Here is a 19,889-nt window from a genome sequence, read left to right as displayed (position 1 = left end):
TCCAAGTCTCAAAGTCTATTTGCTTAGAGACCAAAAACTAAAATAAGTTCAAATATTTATGATGAAATCTCATATACTTTTTCAAAATATCCGAATGTTGTTCCACTTAATTCTTCATGAGTATGTGTCATGCCCCCTAACAATAATATTTTCTGCTTGCAGACACGAATAAACTGCAGCAGATCAATTGGAAAATTGGAGAGTCCCTCTGGGGTTTTCTGGTCTTACATTAGATAGGCTTAGGGATGATTTATCATCAGCCGATGTCTCCGCTGGAGAGGTGCAGAGAGGTTGAGGTGGAATGAGAGTGAGATGTGACAGGCTGGGGGGGTGGGATTAGAGGAGGAGAGGAGGAAAAGTGGCTGTACCAACAACAGCTAAAGTCAGTAAGAGTGTATGTGTCCCAGAGGGGATGCAATGTTAGCACTAAGGTGAAAGCAGGGTGACAAACAGGCAGCTGAAATGGAAAAATGTCACATAAAGCAGCTTTTTCTGTTTGAACTGGTTATAATCTAGATGTGATGTAACATTACAGATTATGTAAACACCAACATACTACCAGCACCCCTGGATGGGACTCACTAAGAGTCAAACCATACCACTTAATATATCCACCACTAAACATGGCTACTGAATGGTGTTCCACTGTATTTTTCTGTGTGACTCATGTCCTAGTTTTCTCTTCCCTATACTGTCAACACAGTGTACATAACTCACAGCCAAGCGTGAGAAAGCCTTCAAAGTTGTGCAGACTCACCTCCCCATTGACGACTACAGAGTCCTGGCTGTGTGAGGAAGATGAGGGGTAAGAGTAGGTTGGCTGGGCTGTCATGGGCTTAATGGTGATGAGACGCAGAGAGCCTGAATGGTCTTCATACGGGTCTGGGAGGAAGACAAATACCAGTCAGACATAGATAATAAGTCCTCCTGCTAATAAAATAATCATCATACTGAAACTGTAACAGTCAAACTGGGGAGAAGATTTTCAAATGGAGCCAGCTGTTGTTTCTGGCACGCTGGAATTCAATGCTTCAACCTTTTCACAGGGTGTTTTGGCCTAAATGAGTGTATTAAGCTAATGTGGAAGTGTCTGAAGACATAGATTCTATCTACTGGCCAACAGGGACAACTCCTACTTTGGAAGGAGGTTGCAGAGTTTTTGCACTGAAAAAAATCTAAATCTTACCAAGTATATTTGTCTCATTGAGTATCTCATTACACTTGATATAAGACACAATTGCCTAACAAGTACAATTTCAGCAAGATACAGGGACTTGTTTTAATACAATACATCTTGAATATCTTGTTAAGTTAAAAAGTCTTGAAAACATCTTGTTTTGAGTCATATTTCACATGAAAAAAGCTTTTTTTTCATTTGAAGAGTTTTTTTTTTTTTTTTTTAGCTAATTTCAAGATCTCACAACTCAAAAGTCCTAAATATCACATTTTATTTCATGAAATCTTGACAAGCTAATTTTCACTAGTTCCGTTAGCAGATTTTTTTGCTTATTTCAAGCAAAAACATCTTGTATTTGTTGTTTTTTCACTCATTTTTCCAGTGTGTAATTATCAGTAAGATTCCCTCCTGGCTTGTATCATGTTTTAATTAAAATACCAAGATGGTGACAGCTAAAAAACTCAACTTGAGGCTTGAAAACATCCCAAATCAGTGGGTTGTGTCTCCGTGGCTACACCCATCAGTCTCCTACAGTTTCTGTGAGAGACCTATCTGCTGAAACAGTGGCATAAATGCTGGGAATTTGGGGAAAAATATTCTCTTTTCCCTTAGAATGTCAGATGGAGGATTATCGCTGTTTTATCCTGAAGTTAAAGGGGAAAAAAATATATTCAGATGGCTGTAGATGTTAAAGGGAATCTTACATTACTCTTCAAGATTATGCTGCATCCTCCTTCCTTATCCCTGCCAAACTTCCAGCTTCAGATGATACTGCATAATGCACAATTAGTGACTGCTTACAAAAACAAATGTGGGGGAAATATTGGCCATATGAGCAACATTTCAAGCAACGTTAGCCGATATGCTAACGGTATAACGGAGAGGTTCTCAGTGGCGTTATTGACCAGCCAGCAGCCGTTACGTGTTGCGGAGCGTGCTTTAACAACGCTGACTGTTCAGTGCGTGAATCACAACAAGACTTTACTTAAGAGAGAACAGTAGCCTACCAGCTGCAGATCAGGGGAAATGTAAGTATTTGAGAATAGAATCGCCAGTCAAGTATCTTTTTTATCAGTTTGGTGTGTGGTCTGAGGCTGTTTATTGGATGCTCTCTCATACCATAACAACATGCTCCAAAGGTCATTAAGTAATACAGATCCCAAAAGAGGTAGATCCTGAGGAAGAGCCGGGTGTAGCGGGTCATATATTCATACATTTAAATGATTTGCTTGCACTGAGGTATAAATTATTGAAGGGAAAAAGGAGCTTCTGTACTGTCTTTGTGCTATTTTCAATAGCGTGAGCCTTGCGTGAGACGACAGCTAGTAGACAGCAATAGAAAGCCTAACTTAGTAACTCTGAAACTGGGGGGCAGGCCGACCCATTGTCATTTTGTGTCAAACACAATTTGTCAAAGCCCCCGTCGTCTCTGAGATTTCCACAAGATGTCTTTTGGCAATGGTGCTCTGACGCAATATTACATGCCGACCGCAAGCAGGGCAAAGTCGTTCTGGAGTTTACTTATGAACAAGCAAAGGTCCCCCTAGAATGGCTGAGGGGGAGGAGAGGGACATGACCCAGAAAAATAATCCCTGATTGTGTTTTCATTCACTCACTCCTCACTCTTTTACTTTTAATTTCACTCACTGCTTCACTTTGGTATTTGGTTACGTGCAGGCAACATAAATGGTTCATCTTAGGCATCACAGCTTTCTGTTTAGGGCTAAAAACCAAAACTAGCTGATTAGGCTTAGGAAAATGACGCCACAGGGCCCTGACTGTTAGAGCAGGAGTGGATGCACTTTGCACTGACTTAGTGTAAAAGTTACAAGTTTATTAAAAGTTTTGCAGAAGCTTTTTACATTGTCCTGCACTGCAAAAATATTGGTGTTTCTCTCATCAAACCTTTAAAGTGAGATTTACTTGTTGTCATAGAAACAACACATTTAGATAAGAGGAGTCCAAGACAAAATTAAGTTTTAATCCTCTGGCTGCGATTTCAGAAAATCATCTTTGTCCTCATAAGACAACATCAACTATTTATGGACTGCCTTTTTGCCTCCAACAGAATACCAAACTCTTTGTACTTAAATGTGCAAGTTAGTGCAGGGAGCAGCAGATGGGCCGTGTTATGCTGCACTGTGACTCACTGCCTGACTGACATCATATGGCAGACTGCTTCGTTATAGGGCTTCAGCAGTTTGTCATTAACTTAGCTCCAAACTCACAGTGACCCATTCATCTCAGCAGCAGCTCAGCCCGCATTATTTGTTGCTGTAATTGCATCATGTATCCGGTGTGACAGTCAAGGTCAGGCGTCAGGGGGGCGTCACAGGCCGCAGATCAGAATGGACATTATGGCAATGAATATAGATAATCTGAACCTGGAACGCTGCCTGCCTCAATGATCACATCTCTACTTCTGTAACAACAGATGCCAAGCATGTCAGAAGTTGCTTTCCATTCTTGGGCCTAACTATACCTCCACTGTTCGAGGTCAACACTGCAGCTTGGCTGAAAACCTACTTAATGACAAGTGCTTTCAACGTTTACTGTCTGCAAAGTGAAGGGTTTCTTTTGTAAAGTGTAATCAACCTTTATCTGTGAAGAAAAAGGAACCCACAAGAAGAGAAGATTTAGTATATGGTTCCTTTTTGTCGTCAAAGTCATCAAGAATGTAAAAAGCATTTATTTTCAGACTTTCTTCCCTAATTTGCAGATACACCTGTGACTCACTAATGTGACGACACTGCTCTTATACACATGCAAATATGTTAATTGTACAGATGATATGGAGAAGAGAAGCAGAAGGTGCTCAAACGAGGATTAAAAGTAAATTATTCATCTTAAAGCGGTAGTTCACCTCTTTTGACATGAAGTTGTATGACATCCCATATTAGCAATATCATTTATTATATTTGACTTACCCCCTGCTGCGTCCTGTGAGCCGAGTTCCAGCCTCGTTTTGGTGTTGAAGAAAGTAGTCCGTCTAGTTGGCTGGTGTTTAAAAAATAAAGCGTCTTGCTTCTCAAAACAATATGCGTTCAAAAGAGTAATACATTTGCATCACAAAATCGTTGTCCAGGAAAAAGTCAGACCTCACAATCGCTTGGCGCTATTTTCTCTCCCTTCGTATCACTGCGTGCTGTTTAGACCGAGCAGACCGAAGTACAGACCGAGCAGCAAACACCGTAAAAGGCCCGGCTGTTGGCAGGCGGCAGCAGGCAGTGATACGCAGAGAGAGAAAATAGCACCAAGCGATTGTGAGGTCTGACTTTTTCTGGATGAACGATTTTGTGATGCAAATGTATTACTCTTTTGAACGCATTTTGTTTTGAGAAGCAAAACGCTTTATTTTTGCGGCCCCAGCCAACTAGCCGGACTATTACTTAATTCTATTTATAGAAACCCTAAGCCTGGTTTGAACCTTTATTTATTGTTCCTTGCCTTGTGGCCAATATCTACTTTATCCTGTTCAGTGAGAATTGTCAGTACTTGCCATGTCTGTCTTTGTATTGTCTTGACCTGTCCTCTGTCAAATTAATGTCTGTTAATAAGGTGTGGGAGATACCTTCTCCTATTCTCTGCAGAACAAATCTACCTACCGGTACTAATAAAGTCTGAACTGAACTGAACCACCTTCGTCAAAGCCAAAGCGAGGCTGGAACTCGGCTCACAGGAGGGGGTAAGAAAATGTTCATAAATGATATTGCTAATATGGGATGTCATACAGCTTCATGTCAAAAGAGGCAAACTATCCCTTTAAGTATGTTGCCATTCGTTCTCATGAAAATAGCACTTCTGTCCATCTCGGATTCTCTGTGAACAGTAGAGGGAAGATAAAAGAATTTGCTCATCTTCTCCTCCTCTTTTCCTGGGTACTCATTCAATTGCTGGGACATACAGATTGAAAATTAGTGCCCCGGAATGACGCTGTGCAGAAGCAACGCCGCAGGGTCTTCAGTAAGCAGAGGAAGCTTGTGCATCCGATTCTGAGGCTGCAGAGCAGGAAAGAGATCTGCCACGACTGATAACAGGTGATGTTGATGAAAGCAGGGGCAGCCATAGTATCATCCTGCAGCTCAACATAAATACGTTTATATTCTTATAGTTGCTTTTCTTGACACTAGAAAAAGGATCTGAATCTACACACTATACTCCGTGTTTTGCCACAGAGCATTTAATACTTAACATGTGTCTAATGAACTAGTTAGGCTTGCTTAATCAATTGAAATATCTGTCAGGAGAAAGTAGAGAAGCTGCCAATCATTTGCAGGGATGACACACACGTTCACTAGCAGAGATATTCTTCTCATAACCTGATGTTTCTGCTTTTGTTGTGCATGCTGTGTTGTATCCTATGCGTGATGATAGGACCAGCTAATGTTGCCTCAAGCGGAGACAAGGAGACTGCAGAAGTCTGTTAAGCTCACTTTCCTCTGACTCACTTCTTTATGACTCCACTCCAATTATTTACATTTTCAGATTCGTCTTCAGCCTTAACTGCCACTCACTCAACTGACATCACTTCAGGCAACTTATCAGACTCTCATTTGAGCGATTTCATGCAAGTAACATACAGCAGTTACAGTGAGACCTTCCGTATCGGCAAATGTTGATTCAATTCATTTCAACAAAGCTTTATTAAACACATACTGTTGTTATAGATAGATACGGACATCTATTGATGAGGGCCTCATTCCACTTCTGCACCTGTGCATGCTGGTTAGTTGTAGAACATGCACTAAAGCAGAACTTCCATTGAGCAAACTGCAGCCCTGACTGAACATCTGTCCTTGTCTGACCATTTCAAACCAAAAAGTCTGCCATGAAAGAGGTCTATTGTCTACCATTTACTGCAGTTGAGAGTCTTTTATTGATATTGTGCATGTTGATATATCAATAGTCGTAAATTCTTTATTTCCTTCTGTACATCGCTCTGAAGCTCGTCCACCCTTTTCACTGCTTTGTGAACATTTCTTTACAAAGCAGCTTGGTAGTCATGCAGGGTGCAGTTGATCCCAATCAAAGCAACAGAACAGATGTTTTAGTTTGGTTCTATTCAGGTTTCCCAGTAAACCTTTCTGCTACATCGCATAGGACCAGGAACTAAAATTGAAGAGCTCAGCCGGCATTAATTCAGTTATTCACACCAGTGAGCTGCTGTTGTTGCACGTTTAACTGCCTTGTGGAGAAAGCCCATTGCTCCTTCTACCGGAAGACACTGCAGTCAATGATCACAACATCTGTTTAAATATTTGTAACAGTGTACAGTGTGTAAGCAGCAAAGGACGGAGAGAATTAAATCTGATCGGATGTTCATCTGTGCTCTGAACTGATCACATTGTTTAGGGTTCCTTAGATTGTCTTGTGTCTCTTGTATTTTTTTACGTCTATTACACATTCAGAGTTTCATAAAAGTCCTACAGTTACATAAACAAAACCTGTTCTTAAAAAGTAAAAATGTTATACTTAAGCTGGTCATTTATGCATTAAATTACAATATCCAATATTTTGTACTCGAAAAAAATGCTAACTTTTGCTCCCTCTGCAGCATTATCTGCTACTAAATACCTCCCGTAACTGTAGATCATGACCAGTTCAGAGGTATTTTAACCCATTTTTCTGCACAGAACAGCCTCACCCGCCGATGTTGGTGGGGTTTTACATGATTATTGTCAGGACTTTGTCAGTCCAAATCATTATATTCACTCATCTTTAATCTCTATTTGGAAGAGCCATGTGAGCTGGAAGCTGTCTCGCTGCATGACCCACTTTCTCTTGAGATTCATCCGCACACAGATGTCCTGACATTTTCATTTTGTGTTCGCTGGTATAAGTGTAAAATGCTTGTTCTATTAATGGCGCCAATTCTTTCTGGACCAATCTGTAACAAACGGCAGATTGACTGATTCTTTCTTTTGGAAATCATACTTTCTCTTTGCAGCCATTCAGTTGTTCTACTGATGTTGTACTCTTGAAACTTTAACGTAAGCCTGTCTGAGAAAGGCTAAAAAGTTATCCTATAGGGTCATTTGGGAACTTGAGGTGAATTTCATTGGTTGATGACTTCTGGATTTCTTCCACTTGTATACAATCAATCTGACTGTGGATTTGTGGAATTAAAGCTGGAATAAAAACTCAGATTTACAGTAAATTAATTATGATTTTCTTTTTAATTTGTTTAACTGAGTTCTCTTTATCTTCCTTTAGAAATCGTGCATAAATCTGATGATGATTTAAGTCATGTTTAAGCACCAATATAGAAAGTTGTAGGCGCTTTAAATGTCGCACCACATTTTGAACCACTCACTAATGAGGTGCACTTTGATTTGTAGGTTGAGAGATGACTACAGCACAGGTCACAATAGCTTTTAGGAGACCCACTCTTAATTATTTGTGGACATTTTACCCTCTTAATGAACACCTGTGCAAGTTAAAGAGACAAAATCTCCAAAGTAAACCGAATAAACACGAGTTAGAACACAGCTTGCTGATTCACTAAGACATAAGAAAAGGAGCCATATTAAAAAAAGGTGACACTCTCACTATGACAAATTGAATCATTTTGACAGTAACACCATCAAAACATGGTTCTGTAATTATTTCTGACTAGTCGACATAATAAGGACCACGATGCTCAGATTCTAAAGAATTTGTTCTTTGGTCTATCGGTGTCTTTTCCTGCAGAATGAGGAAGCCTCTGAGTGTCACAGGTTTAACGATGAGTCATATTTCTCTTGCACAAATCATACGCTCCAGGTTGTATAATTGTGAAAAACACCTAAAGTGACAGCGTGCTGTCACATCTCTTTCCACCCACTTTCACCTGTCATTCGACTAAAAAGTAACTTGGTGCGATGCTGAAGGAGCATCTGCCGGCTTTTATCTCCCTGCAGCATTTTAAGCTGCGCACCGTGGAGTGAGGTAAGCCGAATGAAAACACCTTTAATACCCAAATCCAAACACCTAATATGTCTCTTCTGATTCAACTTGGAGCACAATGCAGCATGCGTGTATTAGTGAGCGTTTGAGCAGCTACGTGTCAGCCTTTCACATGACTATGTGTGTCGTCACCGACGGTTACAGCAGGCTGAGTCACTGGATGCTGGAGTGAGTTCACTCTTTGTGTTCATGACCACTTCATTAATTCACAATAAATATCCTTTGTGTAAATTTTGGCTGTATTACAATGCATGCGCAGGCAGCCCGAGTTAACCAAACTGTGTAGTGAATGCTTATTTGCTTTGTGGTGTGCACCGACATATGGAGATGCACGCTTTCTCTCTTTCTCACATCTTTCTCTTTCACTTACTCCTGAGTCTTCTCATCTTTCTCTGCTTCCCTCATTTAAACCTAAGCTATAATACCCCCTCTTCCCCTCTTTCCTCCTCACCGCTGGGGCCCCTCTTGTGCAGCTCCTCCTTGCCGTTCTTGCTGCTGCTGCCAGTCGCAGTCCTTCGGGCCGAGGAGCTTTTGCTGGTGTTGAGCTTCCCGGAGCCGTTACTCGACACTGAGCCATCTTCTTCACTTGGCAACCGCCTGTAGTGGCCATGGCAACAGAGAGACAAGGGAGACAGGAGAAGGGAGAGGAGTGAGACTCGCGAGTGTGCGTGCAAACAGAGCATCATTTCACAGTTATTAGTGGCAACACATTATCAACTTTGATTGTAAGTCAAAAAGAAATAAAGGATCATTGCAAAACTTGTCGAGCCACACTTGGCTTGATTCCAGCAACAATTATCTTTTCACAAATCCCTCCAACTCAACAGATACATGAAAACACACTGCGTGACTGGTCAGGAGTATCTTGAATAATGGGAGTTAACAAACCAGCATATCATGCAAGAGTGAACATTTTCACATGTTCTAGTGCAAAAGCTGTATCAGGCAACTGGCAGCTTTCACTGTTTGGACTGATATCTGCTCTAAAGTGGCAGAAATTTAGTAAAAGAAGCTAAGAGTCTGCCTGAGATCCTATACCGGGGTGGTGGAATCAAAACATGTTGTTTACATTGTAATAAGAGCACCATCTTGTGAACTCCATCTTTTGTTACCTGTGTCTCCCACAGTGTTTACATGTTGTTTGGTTTGGCAAAAAAGTTGACTGAAATGGTCAAATCTAATGGGCAAGACAGAAGCCCCTTTCACACTGCGACCCGCTATCTTAGCGGGTTCAAATTGCACCTTCGACCCGCGTCGAGCAATGTGAACGCTTGGCGTGTCAGGGTGACCCGTGTCGCCTGAAGCCGAGTTCAGGGGGAGTTGCCTAGTGGCAGAGCGTCACACGAAACACATAAAATGCTGGGCGTGTACAATGACGTAGGCACAAGCCATGCGTCGGAGGTAGGGTGAAATACACCTGTCTGCATCAAATTTTTCAAACAAACGATGGCGGGACACCTTGAGAACTCATTTTTGCAATGCAGTTCATGGAGATGTTACTTTACGGTGCGTCTTGCTGCGTGGGAAACCGCGCTCTCCCATCTTTCTCGCCAGCCCTTCCAGCAGAGGTCCATCTTTCACCGTCCCCGAAATGTGGCGGAAAATAACGTCCTCTGTTCGGGGGCTGAGGAGTTCGCGGACCTCCTTGTCTCCCCAGTTGGCCATATTAAAAAATGTCTCCAACTTGATGTAGGCTAAAACAGAGTAAAACTTGTCCTCACCTGTCGCTGTTGTTCTGAATCAGCTGTACATTCTGTCTTTTAAACTCCTCACGTCACGCCCACGTCCGACCCGCGTCGATTGCGTTCACATCAAACTCGGCTCGGCAAAAAGACTAGGGTCCGACGCGGGTCGAAAGGCGAGTCGAGTTGACGCGGCAGCCCGGGTCGGCAGTGTGAACACAACAGCGGACACGCTAAATTCGCGAATTAAACGCGGGTTATTCGGCAGTGTGAAAGGGGCTAGAGGGGAAAGGTCTGAGAAAGGCTTCCCAGGAGAAAAAATGGGATAAACAACATACAACAATTACTGACCCTGATTCACTATCTGATTAAATTTTCGGGTCACTCTGAACTGTGTTTCTGAACCAAGTTGATGCACTTTGTGCGAGTTTCGAAATGACAAATCAAAGTAAACTCATGAACAATTCTGCGGAAGCTTAGTGCGAGATCTGCTATTTCAACAAGCTGGTGTTACATTGAAATATGATCCACTGCTAAATTTGGCCTCTTTTACTTGCCCTAAATATTGAAGTTACAAAACTTAAAAAACCACTAGCCAGTGTTTATTTCAATGAGTCATAAGCCCCTTTCACACTGCCGAATAACCCGCGTTTAATCCGCGAATTTAGCGTGTCCGCTGTTGCGTTCACACTGCCGACCCGGGCTGCCGCGTCAACTCGACTCAAGCATGGCTTGTGCCTACGTCATTGTACACGCCCAGCATTTTATGTGTTTCATGTGACGCTCTGCCACTAGGCAACGCCCCCTGAACTCGGCTTCAGGCGACACGGGTCACCTAACACGCCAAGCGTTCACATTGCTCGACGCGGGTCAAAGGTGCAATTTGGACCCGCTAAGGTAGCGGGTCTCAGTGTGAAAGGGGCTATAGGCACGAGTTGTTATCATTATACTGTTTTTTCTTACTGTGGGTTTAATGTTTAGATATTTCAAATAGAAGTGGACTGACACTTGATTTTGGTGTTCAGTTGTGTCCAGTTTGCCTTAAACACGGTGCTTGGTAAGCAGGATTCTCACTAAATGCCCTTTGAACATATCAATACTCCCTAAACCTACAAAGCAAGCAGTGTGACATCAACTTAACATTCTTCATGTAGAAAGGGCCTGTGGAGGGAACTGGGGACAAATAAACTTATAAAAAAACAAAGATAACAACTACAAAGCTGTGATTAACTTCTATGTAGCAGGAACTTCTTTTGTTTAGCTTCAGAGCTTGGTCTTCGTGATTTATTTTGGATAAATTATATTCTTAGTGGCTGCTTTTCTGATGGCCCTGATGAACCTAAAGTCATAGATTGTCACAAACTTCTAGGGGAGCAGATGGCTCCACGCAGAATATTCCAGTTTTGGTTTAAAACCTTACGCTAACTGGCAAATAACACATCATACAAAGTTGGAACAAACGCTGTGATTTTTACATTTACTTTGACTTCTATTTAAATGCAGACCGTATTAGCCCAAGATATTTTATGTTTTGTCTTATCAAATTGATTAAATTTATTGATATGCATCCGGTTTTGCATTTCAGGCTTAAAACACATTCCATTAGAAGGAGACAGCGTTTAATCCTACAAATTTCCATGCTACTCTGGTAAAAATCTTCGATTTGCACATCAATAAAAATGGCTGTTTGCAAAACAATTGTGACCATCTCTGTTAGATGTCACAGATAACACAGGTTTAACCTGCCTGTTCTTTTACCACTGCAGCTTTAACTGTGACAGACAGTGTCTCTGCTTAATTCTCTGTTACATCCTCTCCTTCTCTCCATCACCTGAACAGCATTTCAATTCACCTCACCCCTTCAGCACAGAGCAAAACACCCAGACTGAGGGAGATGTAAAATGAATACAAAGTGGTCGCTCTGCCTCTTTCTGCAGTGTCTCTTTCTGGCCATTTCCCGCCTCGTTGCAGTGGTTTAGCAAATCTTAATGAGTAAATGTTTCCCTTTTCTGTTTATTGCGAACCTCTGTGGCTTTAAGTGAACATGCAACAACATGCTTTCCTCGGAACGAGGTTCTGATACAGCACATGTGATGCTAGTTTCTACTAAAACCTGAAAGTATTACTTTCTGAATGGGATATAGCCTACAGGATAAAGGTAATGGAGAAGTAGAATAAACCCAACCCTGATTTTATGTCCCTTTAGAGGATATTAAATTGACTTTTATTAATTCATCGCAGAATTACCCCAACTACAACCACTACTTGCTGAACCACAGTCTTTTACCATCACCTTGTAGGAAGACTGGATGAGTTCCTTTATTGAGACCAAATTTTTGTCTCCAGAAGGTAGTCAAGTTGCCACAGCGTCACTTTGTGAACAGCCATGTGTCCTCACAGATAAAGTAATACAACAGCACACACACTGGCGTACAGAATACATGCACAGTGTTGACTAGAAAAGTCAATAAATGCATGCAAAAGACCTAAATAGCATTGTCTTTGTTCTATATGCCTCGCACACAGCAGTGCGTCCACAGACAGGAACACGTACACACGCCTCTGGGCATGTAAGCCGCAGTGGCCACACGATGTGACAGATCTGTCTACAGGTGGTGTGAGATGCACACAGCAGCGGGTCTGGACATAACAGAACCACAGACGAGGCTTTGTGAGCGCATACACACACACACACACACATACATCGTGCAGCCACAGCAGCGGCCAGCGATTGGCCGAGCCACAGTAAAAGTCATGTGGTATTCAAAAAAGAGCCGGAGGGATGGAGGGAGAAATACAGCGTGCGTTCCATGTAAATCTGTCTGCGAAGGCCAGAGAGAGGAGCAGCAGAATCAATAATCACAGTGCTGGAAAGTAATGTTCATCCCCCCTGCCTGTGTTTTGTCTCTGCACCTCACACACTGTAGCTCTCTAGAGTATGCACTGAGCAGAATAAATGCTCTCCCAATGAGCCAATCCTTCACCGCTACCCATTGTGGTTAACATTCAGTTTGCGCCTTCCTCTTCCCTCCTTTAATAATTGCTGCTGTCATTCCTAACTCTGTTTCAATTGTTTTTGGTTTCCAGCTAACAGCAAATAAGGCGTAAAGTGATCACATCAATACGATGGAACAGTCTGCAGAGAAAGCTGATCTGAATCAACAATAATTATCCTACAGCTTAAGCGTGTGAATACTGACTATTTTGTAGCAATAAAGTGGTGAACACATGTGTTGCATTTTTAAGTTTGTGAATTTCAACCATGTTTTGGGAAAATAGTGCATCCAATGACTTTTACTAAAAATCTGCAAACTTTAAAAAATAAAACTTTTTTACCAACTGTTATCCATTTTTATTGTTTTCTAATTATTAGAAAATGTCCTCCCAGTGTTTTATATGACACTTTTCTTTGGTCACATATGTGCTATATGTAAATATTTGTGGGTTTGAAATGATGGAATGAAAGAATGCATATCACTTTAACATTCAGCTTTCAGCTCATCTTCACTATAAAGGCTCAAAATGGTAAAACGACAGCCAATTCATGATGTGCCTACATTTTCCTTGTAGTCCAACCACTTTTTTGTTATTTGCTGTCATTTGCAGTTGGTTTGGGTGAGACTGTTTCTCTGTACAAAACAACAGGGGATGCAAAAATGTTACCATCTCACAATTTTAGCAGCTTTGATGTGCAACAAAGTGCAACTTTTTGGACACGTGATTAAATATACGTGTTACAGGTTTTGTTGCGAGACTGGACAGCAACGCAAGTGACATTTCAAGCCTCGGCTCCACATTGTGCTTCATTCTTAGGCCGGCTTCACACTGGGAAAGTGGCGTGTGCTTCATTAAAGTGCAGCACGCCTCTGGTAATGTCTATAAAATGCAGAGTTTTATGTAAACTTATGTGTCATGACATCACATAAAAGCACCCCAGCTGTCACATTCAACAGCTGAAATCGTTCATTTTTACCATCAATCAAACAGTTAAAATCTGTGCTCAACTTCAGTTCGTAATGTCAAAAACCACAAACCAAGCCAGAAATCTGGGTCATATTAGGGGCTCCGACCTGAACTTCAACAGCCATATGAAGTCAGCCGACTGTCACCTGAAGAATATTTCAAGGGTTAAAGGACTAATGCGTCAGAGTTATTTAGAAAAGCTGCTCCATGCATTTATCTTCAGTAAAAACGGTGACCAAAGTGAACCTGATCGATGTTGTGAGAATTAAAGCTCACTCTCAGGGAAGATACATGAAGTGAGATGATCATATTCAACACTTTAGTGCATCTATTCAGGCAAGGACCATATAAGGGAATGTTCTGACACCATCGAAGCTTGACAGTGAAGGAAAAGCTGAAGAACAGATGAAAAAGATGTTATTTATACCTCCTGAACATGGCTACAGCTTGTGGCACCATGTTTCTCACAGAGAGGAAACAAGTGTCCTCCTTGTCACCATGAGACATTAAATGAACAGATAAGTACAGCTCTAACAATCTAAAAAAAAAAAACAGAATATGTTCAACCCCAGAGCACAGAGGTTCTGTTAGCCTCCAGACTCCCCTCTCAGTGTATGTTGTCCAACCTTTAATCTGAGTGTTTGAATTCCTACTTGGAAATGTGTGCATAGCATTGCACACAATATAGTGATTAAACTTATCACCCATTCCAACCTAAACACAGACTGCAGAGTACAGTAATAAATAGGGATGTATATCGTTATGATTTTATCGATACCGATACTCCTTATCGATACTACAGCGTAATTTAGAGTAAACAATAAAGACATTACAAGATGTTAAAAGATTCAATGTTTTTTTTTTTATTCCCACAAGCTGGATCAGAACAGAACAGAATCTATTCTTACAATTAAACGCTTCTTAGAACAGAAGATCGTAGAAAAAAAAACATACATAAACAGAACAGTGCAGTGGAGTGGAGGTAGGGGTGGGCGATATGGGCAAAAAAAAATATCTCGATATTTTTTAGGATTTTCACGATAAAGATATTTTGACGATATTTAAAAAAAAAATTAAAATTTGCGTTAAGATCACAATAAAATGAACACAAGCATGCAAGTCTAAGCACACACGGCCGCTACAGTGAAACTGCGAATGGCTCATTAAATCAGTTATGGTTCCTTTGATCGCTCTACCGTTACTTGGATAACTGTGGCAATTCTAGAGCTAATACATGCAAAACGAGCGCTGACCTTCGGGGATGCGTGCATTTATTAGACCCAAAACCCATGCGGGGTGCCTCTCGGGGTGCCCCGGCCGCTTTGGTGACTGATAACCTCGAGCCGTTTCTCAGGCTACTTCTCCCTCCTGAGAGGGAGCCTGAGAAACGGCTACCACATCCAAGGAAGGCAGCAGGCACGCAAATTACCCACTCCCGACTCGGGGAGGTAGTGACGAAAAATAACAATACAGGACACTTTAAATCCTTTAACGGGGATCAATTGGAGGGCAAGTCTGGTGCCAGCAGCCGCGGTAATTCCAGCTCCAATAGCGTATCTTAAAGTAGCTGCAGTTAAAAAGCTCGTAGTTGGATCTCGGGATCGACCTGACGGTCCGCCGCGAGGCGAGCTGCCGTCTGTCCCAGCCCCTGCCTCTTGGCGCCCCCTCGATGCTCTTAGCTGAGTGTCCCGCGGGGTCCGAAGCGTTTACTTTGAAAAAATTAGAGCGTTCAAAGCAGGGCGTGGCGCCGTGGTAAGGGCAGAGGACCACTGGCGCCGCACTTTTTGGCGATTGAGGGAAAAAAATCTCGATATTGCAAAATTACTCATCGTCAAAACAACATTCACAATAATTTCGCAAACGATACATATCGCCCACCCCTAAGTGGAGGCACTTCTCCTGCAGCATTTGGCCCGAACATTTTTTGTTAAGTAAAAGCAACATATTTACTTTCTCAGGCAGCAGCCCAGACCTCTCTGTACAGTGTGTCTCTAGTGGTCGAGAACACACATTCAGACGGCGTTGAAGAGGCTTGGACGCAAAGGTAGGTGAAGGACAGCTGGGAGAGTAAGGTAAGTGTGTCTGTCTTACTCCACTTTGGTGTCTTTGGCAGGCGACTAGCTTTTCCCGTCAAAGACGGTGCACTCCTTCAGTTTTATGTTATGAGTGCGCTGCAGGAGCTTCATGATGTTGCTGGTGTTACCTCCCTTGGATGAAACTTGTCTCAGACAAATGTTGCATCGAGACGAATCTTGGTCAACTTTGATAAAGTAGGCTCACACTTTGGATCGCTTAGACCTTAACGCGGACATGATCAGTCGCACTGCGTCATCACCTATCGACGGCGGAACTGTTATGATTACGCAACGGTGTCATTATTACGCAACAGTTAGGTAAACAGTTAGAAGTTCAAAACGTACCGATAACAGTATTGTTTGTACCAAAATATACCGGTACTCGGTATTAGGGCTGGGCGAGTTAACTCGTTATTATCGTGTTAACTCACTAATTATTTAACACCGATAAATATTTTATCACGCATTAACGCAGGTTTTATTATTTATTTTATTTTGTAAAAGTCTGTTGCTTACAGGCTTTTATTTTGCAAACGTCAGTTGCTGTCTGCTGCGGAACCGGAAAAGAAAGTAATCGGCAGATCCACCAAACACGGAGAAGGGTACGGAACTTTTACTCGGCCATTTTCATTTTAAAGTTCTTCCAGACAGCGGAGTCGACAGAACCAAAGTCATCTGTAAACACTGCCAAGTTGAATTGTCTTCTCAGCGTAGTAGTTCCAGTCTAAAATATCACTTAAAGGCAAAACACACAACTGATAGCAGCAAGTCATTCAAGGAAACAGACAGTGGAGCGAGGCTTCTACATAAAAACTACAGAAAGATGCTGATGTTAAAAGTGTGTTTGCACAACAAATGTTATGGCACTTTCATTCATATGGCAGCACATTTAAAATAAAACTAAATGCTAAAAGCTATACACTATTTTTGAATTCATTTTTGGATTTTGCGTACAAATGCGATTAATCAGGGAAATCAGGCGATTAATTAGATTAAAATTTTGAATCGTTGCCCAGCCCTACTCGGTATACATCCCTAGAAATAAATGCAGTCTTTGCTGCTGTTTTGGTGTGAAATCCTCTGCATCCATCTTGGACTTGTCAGAAAACAGGGTATGTGATTAGTGTTCACCCACGTGGTTGAATGAGCAACTCTACATTAGTTGAAAAATGGCTCCCTGTTCGATGTGTGTGTTCGTATGCAGGTTTGTAAAGCTGATTATCACACACTGACAGCTTTTGCATTACTTTACAGCCTCATCATTGTTACACAGAATGGCTCCCTCCGGCTTGGCCACAGCCAGGGTTATAAATATACATGCATTTCTCATCCCCGAGAAGCAAAGCACAACTAATCCCAGCCCCATTCACTTTTGTTTTGCGGTGAACAAATGTGAGGTGCTTTCGCTGTCTTTGGTGCATTTCTGCATTTTCATTTCTGTGAGAGGAGGCAGGATGCATCTCATTCATGGACACACATTTCCACAAGGGAATGATGTCACCATAAAATCGGGGTGGGTGTCTGTGTGGGTTTAGCTTGTAGTAGAGAAATGCGTGGGGGCAGAACAATTTGGAATATCATCTTGCTCTAAATGTTTTCAGTGTTTTGGGCTGAGAGGATTAAAATTCACAATCTCTCTGAGATCTTTTGGGAAGAAAAATGTTTTGCACATCTTGTCAAAAACATCTGAGCTGTTTGATTCCAAAACTGTTTTTGCTAATTACTGCTAATGCCCGTAAAGGAGACAATAATAGGAAAAAAATCAGCCTGGAAATACTGAACAAGACAGCGAGTAGGATAAAATACAGTTTATAGAGGGTTGAATTGAGGGAAATAGAAATTAGCAGCAGTCAAATATCCATTATTGGGTATCTGGTCATATATCACTGAAGACATTAGAAACTGTGCGAATTAATGAGCGTCTTTTCGGCAAACGTTTGGTGTGAAAACACCAAATAAATAGGAATCATTGTGTTTTATATCCTAAGATGTTATGTGATTCCTTCCTTACCGCTCTTCCATGTTGCATCATCATGTTACTACAGCAGCCCAGAAGAAACAAACCAAACAGCGGCCCAAGAATGGATCCTTGCGCGTTTTGCAATTTGAGCCACATGATGTCAATACATCCATGAATCTGTAGATCTTATAATATCTTTGTAGTTAAATCTGTGCGTCTCTGAACTTTCCATCACATACGAGTGATTATTTTCATCCGTCTCCCAGAATAAGAGTTCCTTCACTTTTGCCAGATTATTTGAGAGAAATCATTTTACTGAAATCCATGTAAATGATCTTTGTGCCTAAATACCATACTTACTTACTGCTGTGTATGTTTATTTCACAAATATAACAAAAATAATGTATCAATAATTACAACACCTGAGAACATTTAACCTTAACAACAGATATGCTTCAGTATGCTTAAGAAAATTAGATTTCGGCAAACATTATTATCAACTGTTGATATACAGTACTGTATATACAGATAATATTAAGAAAATATCCAAATATCATTGGAAAATATGTGGAATTGTATTATATCACACCCTTAGTAGATAGGTGTTGAGGGTGCTGATGCATATTGTGGATCCCTACAAACATCCTCTATTCCTCCCTCTTTGAACTAAATTGATAATCATGTTCTTGGGAGTTCATTTGAGACACAGACCTGATTCTACAGATGTTCCCATGCATCATTGTGTCTCGTGCTTTTTAAATGGACGTCTTGGAGCGGGGCGTGGGCTTAATAACCTTAATTGTCCGTGTGCCTGATGAGGCCTGCAGGGTTTCACTTCTCCTCTGCAGCACACAGTGTTTGCCCACAGTTGTGGACTGCAATCCATCGATCTTAACTCCTTCTTCAGATACTATTTCAGGGAAATGAAACCCTCTGTAAGTCTCAATTTCATGTTGTGGCTCATGAGTTGGGTTGTTAAGAGATGCAGATTAATGACTGGGAGTGTGTGACCCTCAATGGTTCACCGTTCTGATTTATTTTGCCTGATTTTATAGAGGTATCTGCTATGGGTGAAGCTAACCCATCTCAGGGCCTCAGGTTATGTTCTCACGCGGAATCTCTCTCACTGAGCTGAATGTTTTTTCTTTGTGCATTCTTTCAGTGCAATGTCTTTGATTTACAATTTGCATTAAAATCTATTGCAAAGTTGATTTGATTAACTTTGAGTCACATCATGATTTAGACGAGGCTGTAAATCACCTCAGCAATTAATAATTATCACTTAAATCCTAAACTCTTTATTCTTAATTAATCAAGTGAGTTTCTTTGCTCTAACGACTTACACTTCAGCTTTCTCGTTAACACTGGGATTATCTTCGGATCACATCAATCTGTCAGAGTCTGCACTGCTTACCCGTGGCTTCTCCCTAGCTTAACTCAGTGATACACAAACACTGTTGAAAAGCTCGCTTTTTTTAGGGGTTTTTTTAAGCGAGGAACAGCATGTCTGACTGGCTCATTGTGCTGGCGCTACCTGTGCACAAACACAGCTTGTAGTGAAAATGTGAATGAAGAAGCTCTGACAAATCACCAGCATGAATCATCAACCTTCTTGTGAATGAGGCACGATGAAGTCAGCGGCGTGATGTAAGGTCTTCAGCAGAATTCGGGGAGCTTTGTTTTTCCCAACGGCAGACTACAACACAGAGCGTTTGGAAATGTTGGTATTTTTCACTTAATCTGTGTCAACGTCGCCCCTAAAGTCCAGGGTAAACAATATGTTGTTATCTAACTACGCAAAATGATATGTTAACTGGGCTTACGGATCAAAGATCTAAGCCATGTAAAGTGTTGCTTTAACTAGTAACTTCTTTACAACCTACAAAAGAGAGTTGAAAGTTTACAAGGTGGAGTTTCAGATGAACGCTGATGTTATTTTGTGTTTCATGGATGCATAGAAAGGTGATTGTGTGCCATCTCTTTAGCCACATATTCATTTTCTTTGCATTATTGGACAATAAAACTAAGCTCAACAGAGATGTTACTTGTTTCCAAGTACAGGGACAGTGCGAATGGTCCACCATGGT

General features: G+C 41.4%; 1 protein-coding gene across 3 annotated transcripts in view; it reads right to left on the bottom strand.

The window, feature by feature from the left end:
• kiaa1549la (KIAA1549-like a) overlaps positions 1-19,889 on the bottom strand; it is a 133,408-nt gene that overhangs the window by 20,272 nt on the left and 93,247 nt on the right. For all 3 annotated transcript variants that reach the window (XM_075470600.1, XM_075470601.1, XM_075470602.1), the window contains 2 exons: positions 8,574-8,719; positions 758-882 (listed from right to left, as the gene is read on the bottom strand). In XM_075470600.1, coding sequence (XP_075326715.1) covers positions 758-882; positions 8,574-8,719 — 271 coding nt within the window. The remainder of the gene's footprint in view (positions 1-757; positions 883-8,573; positions 8,720-19,889) is intronic.

This window comes from Odontesthes bonariensis, chromosome 7 (genome assembly GCF_027942865.1).
Source record: "Odontesthes bonariensis isolate fOdoBon6 chromosome 7, fOdoBon6.hap1, whole genome shotgun sequence".
Taxonomy (NCBI): domain Eukaryota; kingdom Metazoa; phylum Chordata; class Actinopteri; order Atheriniformes; family Atherinopsidae; genus Odontesthes; species Odontesthes bonariensis.
This window is presented reverse-complemented; position numbering and strand designations above follow the sequence as displayed.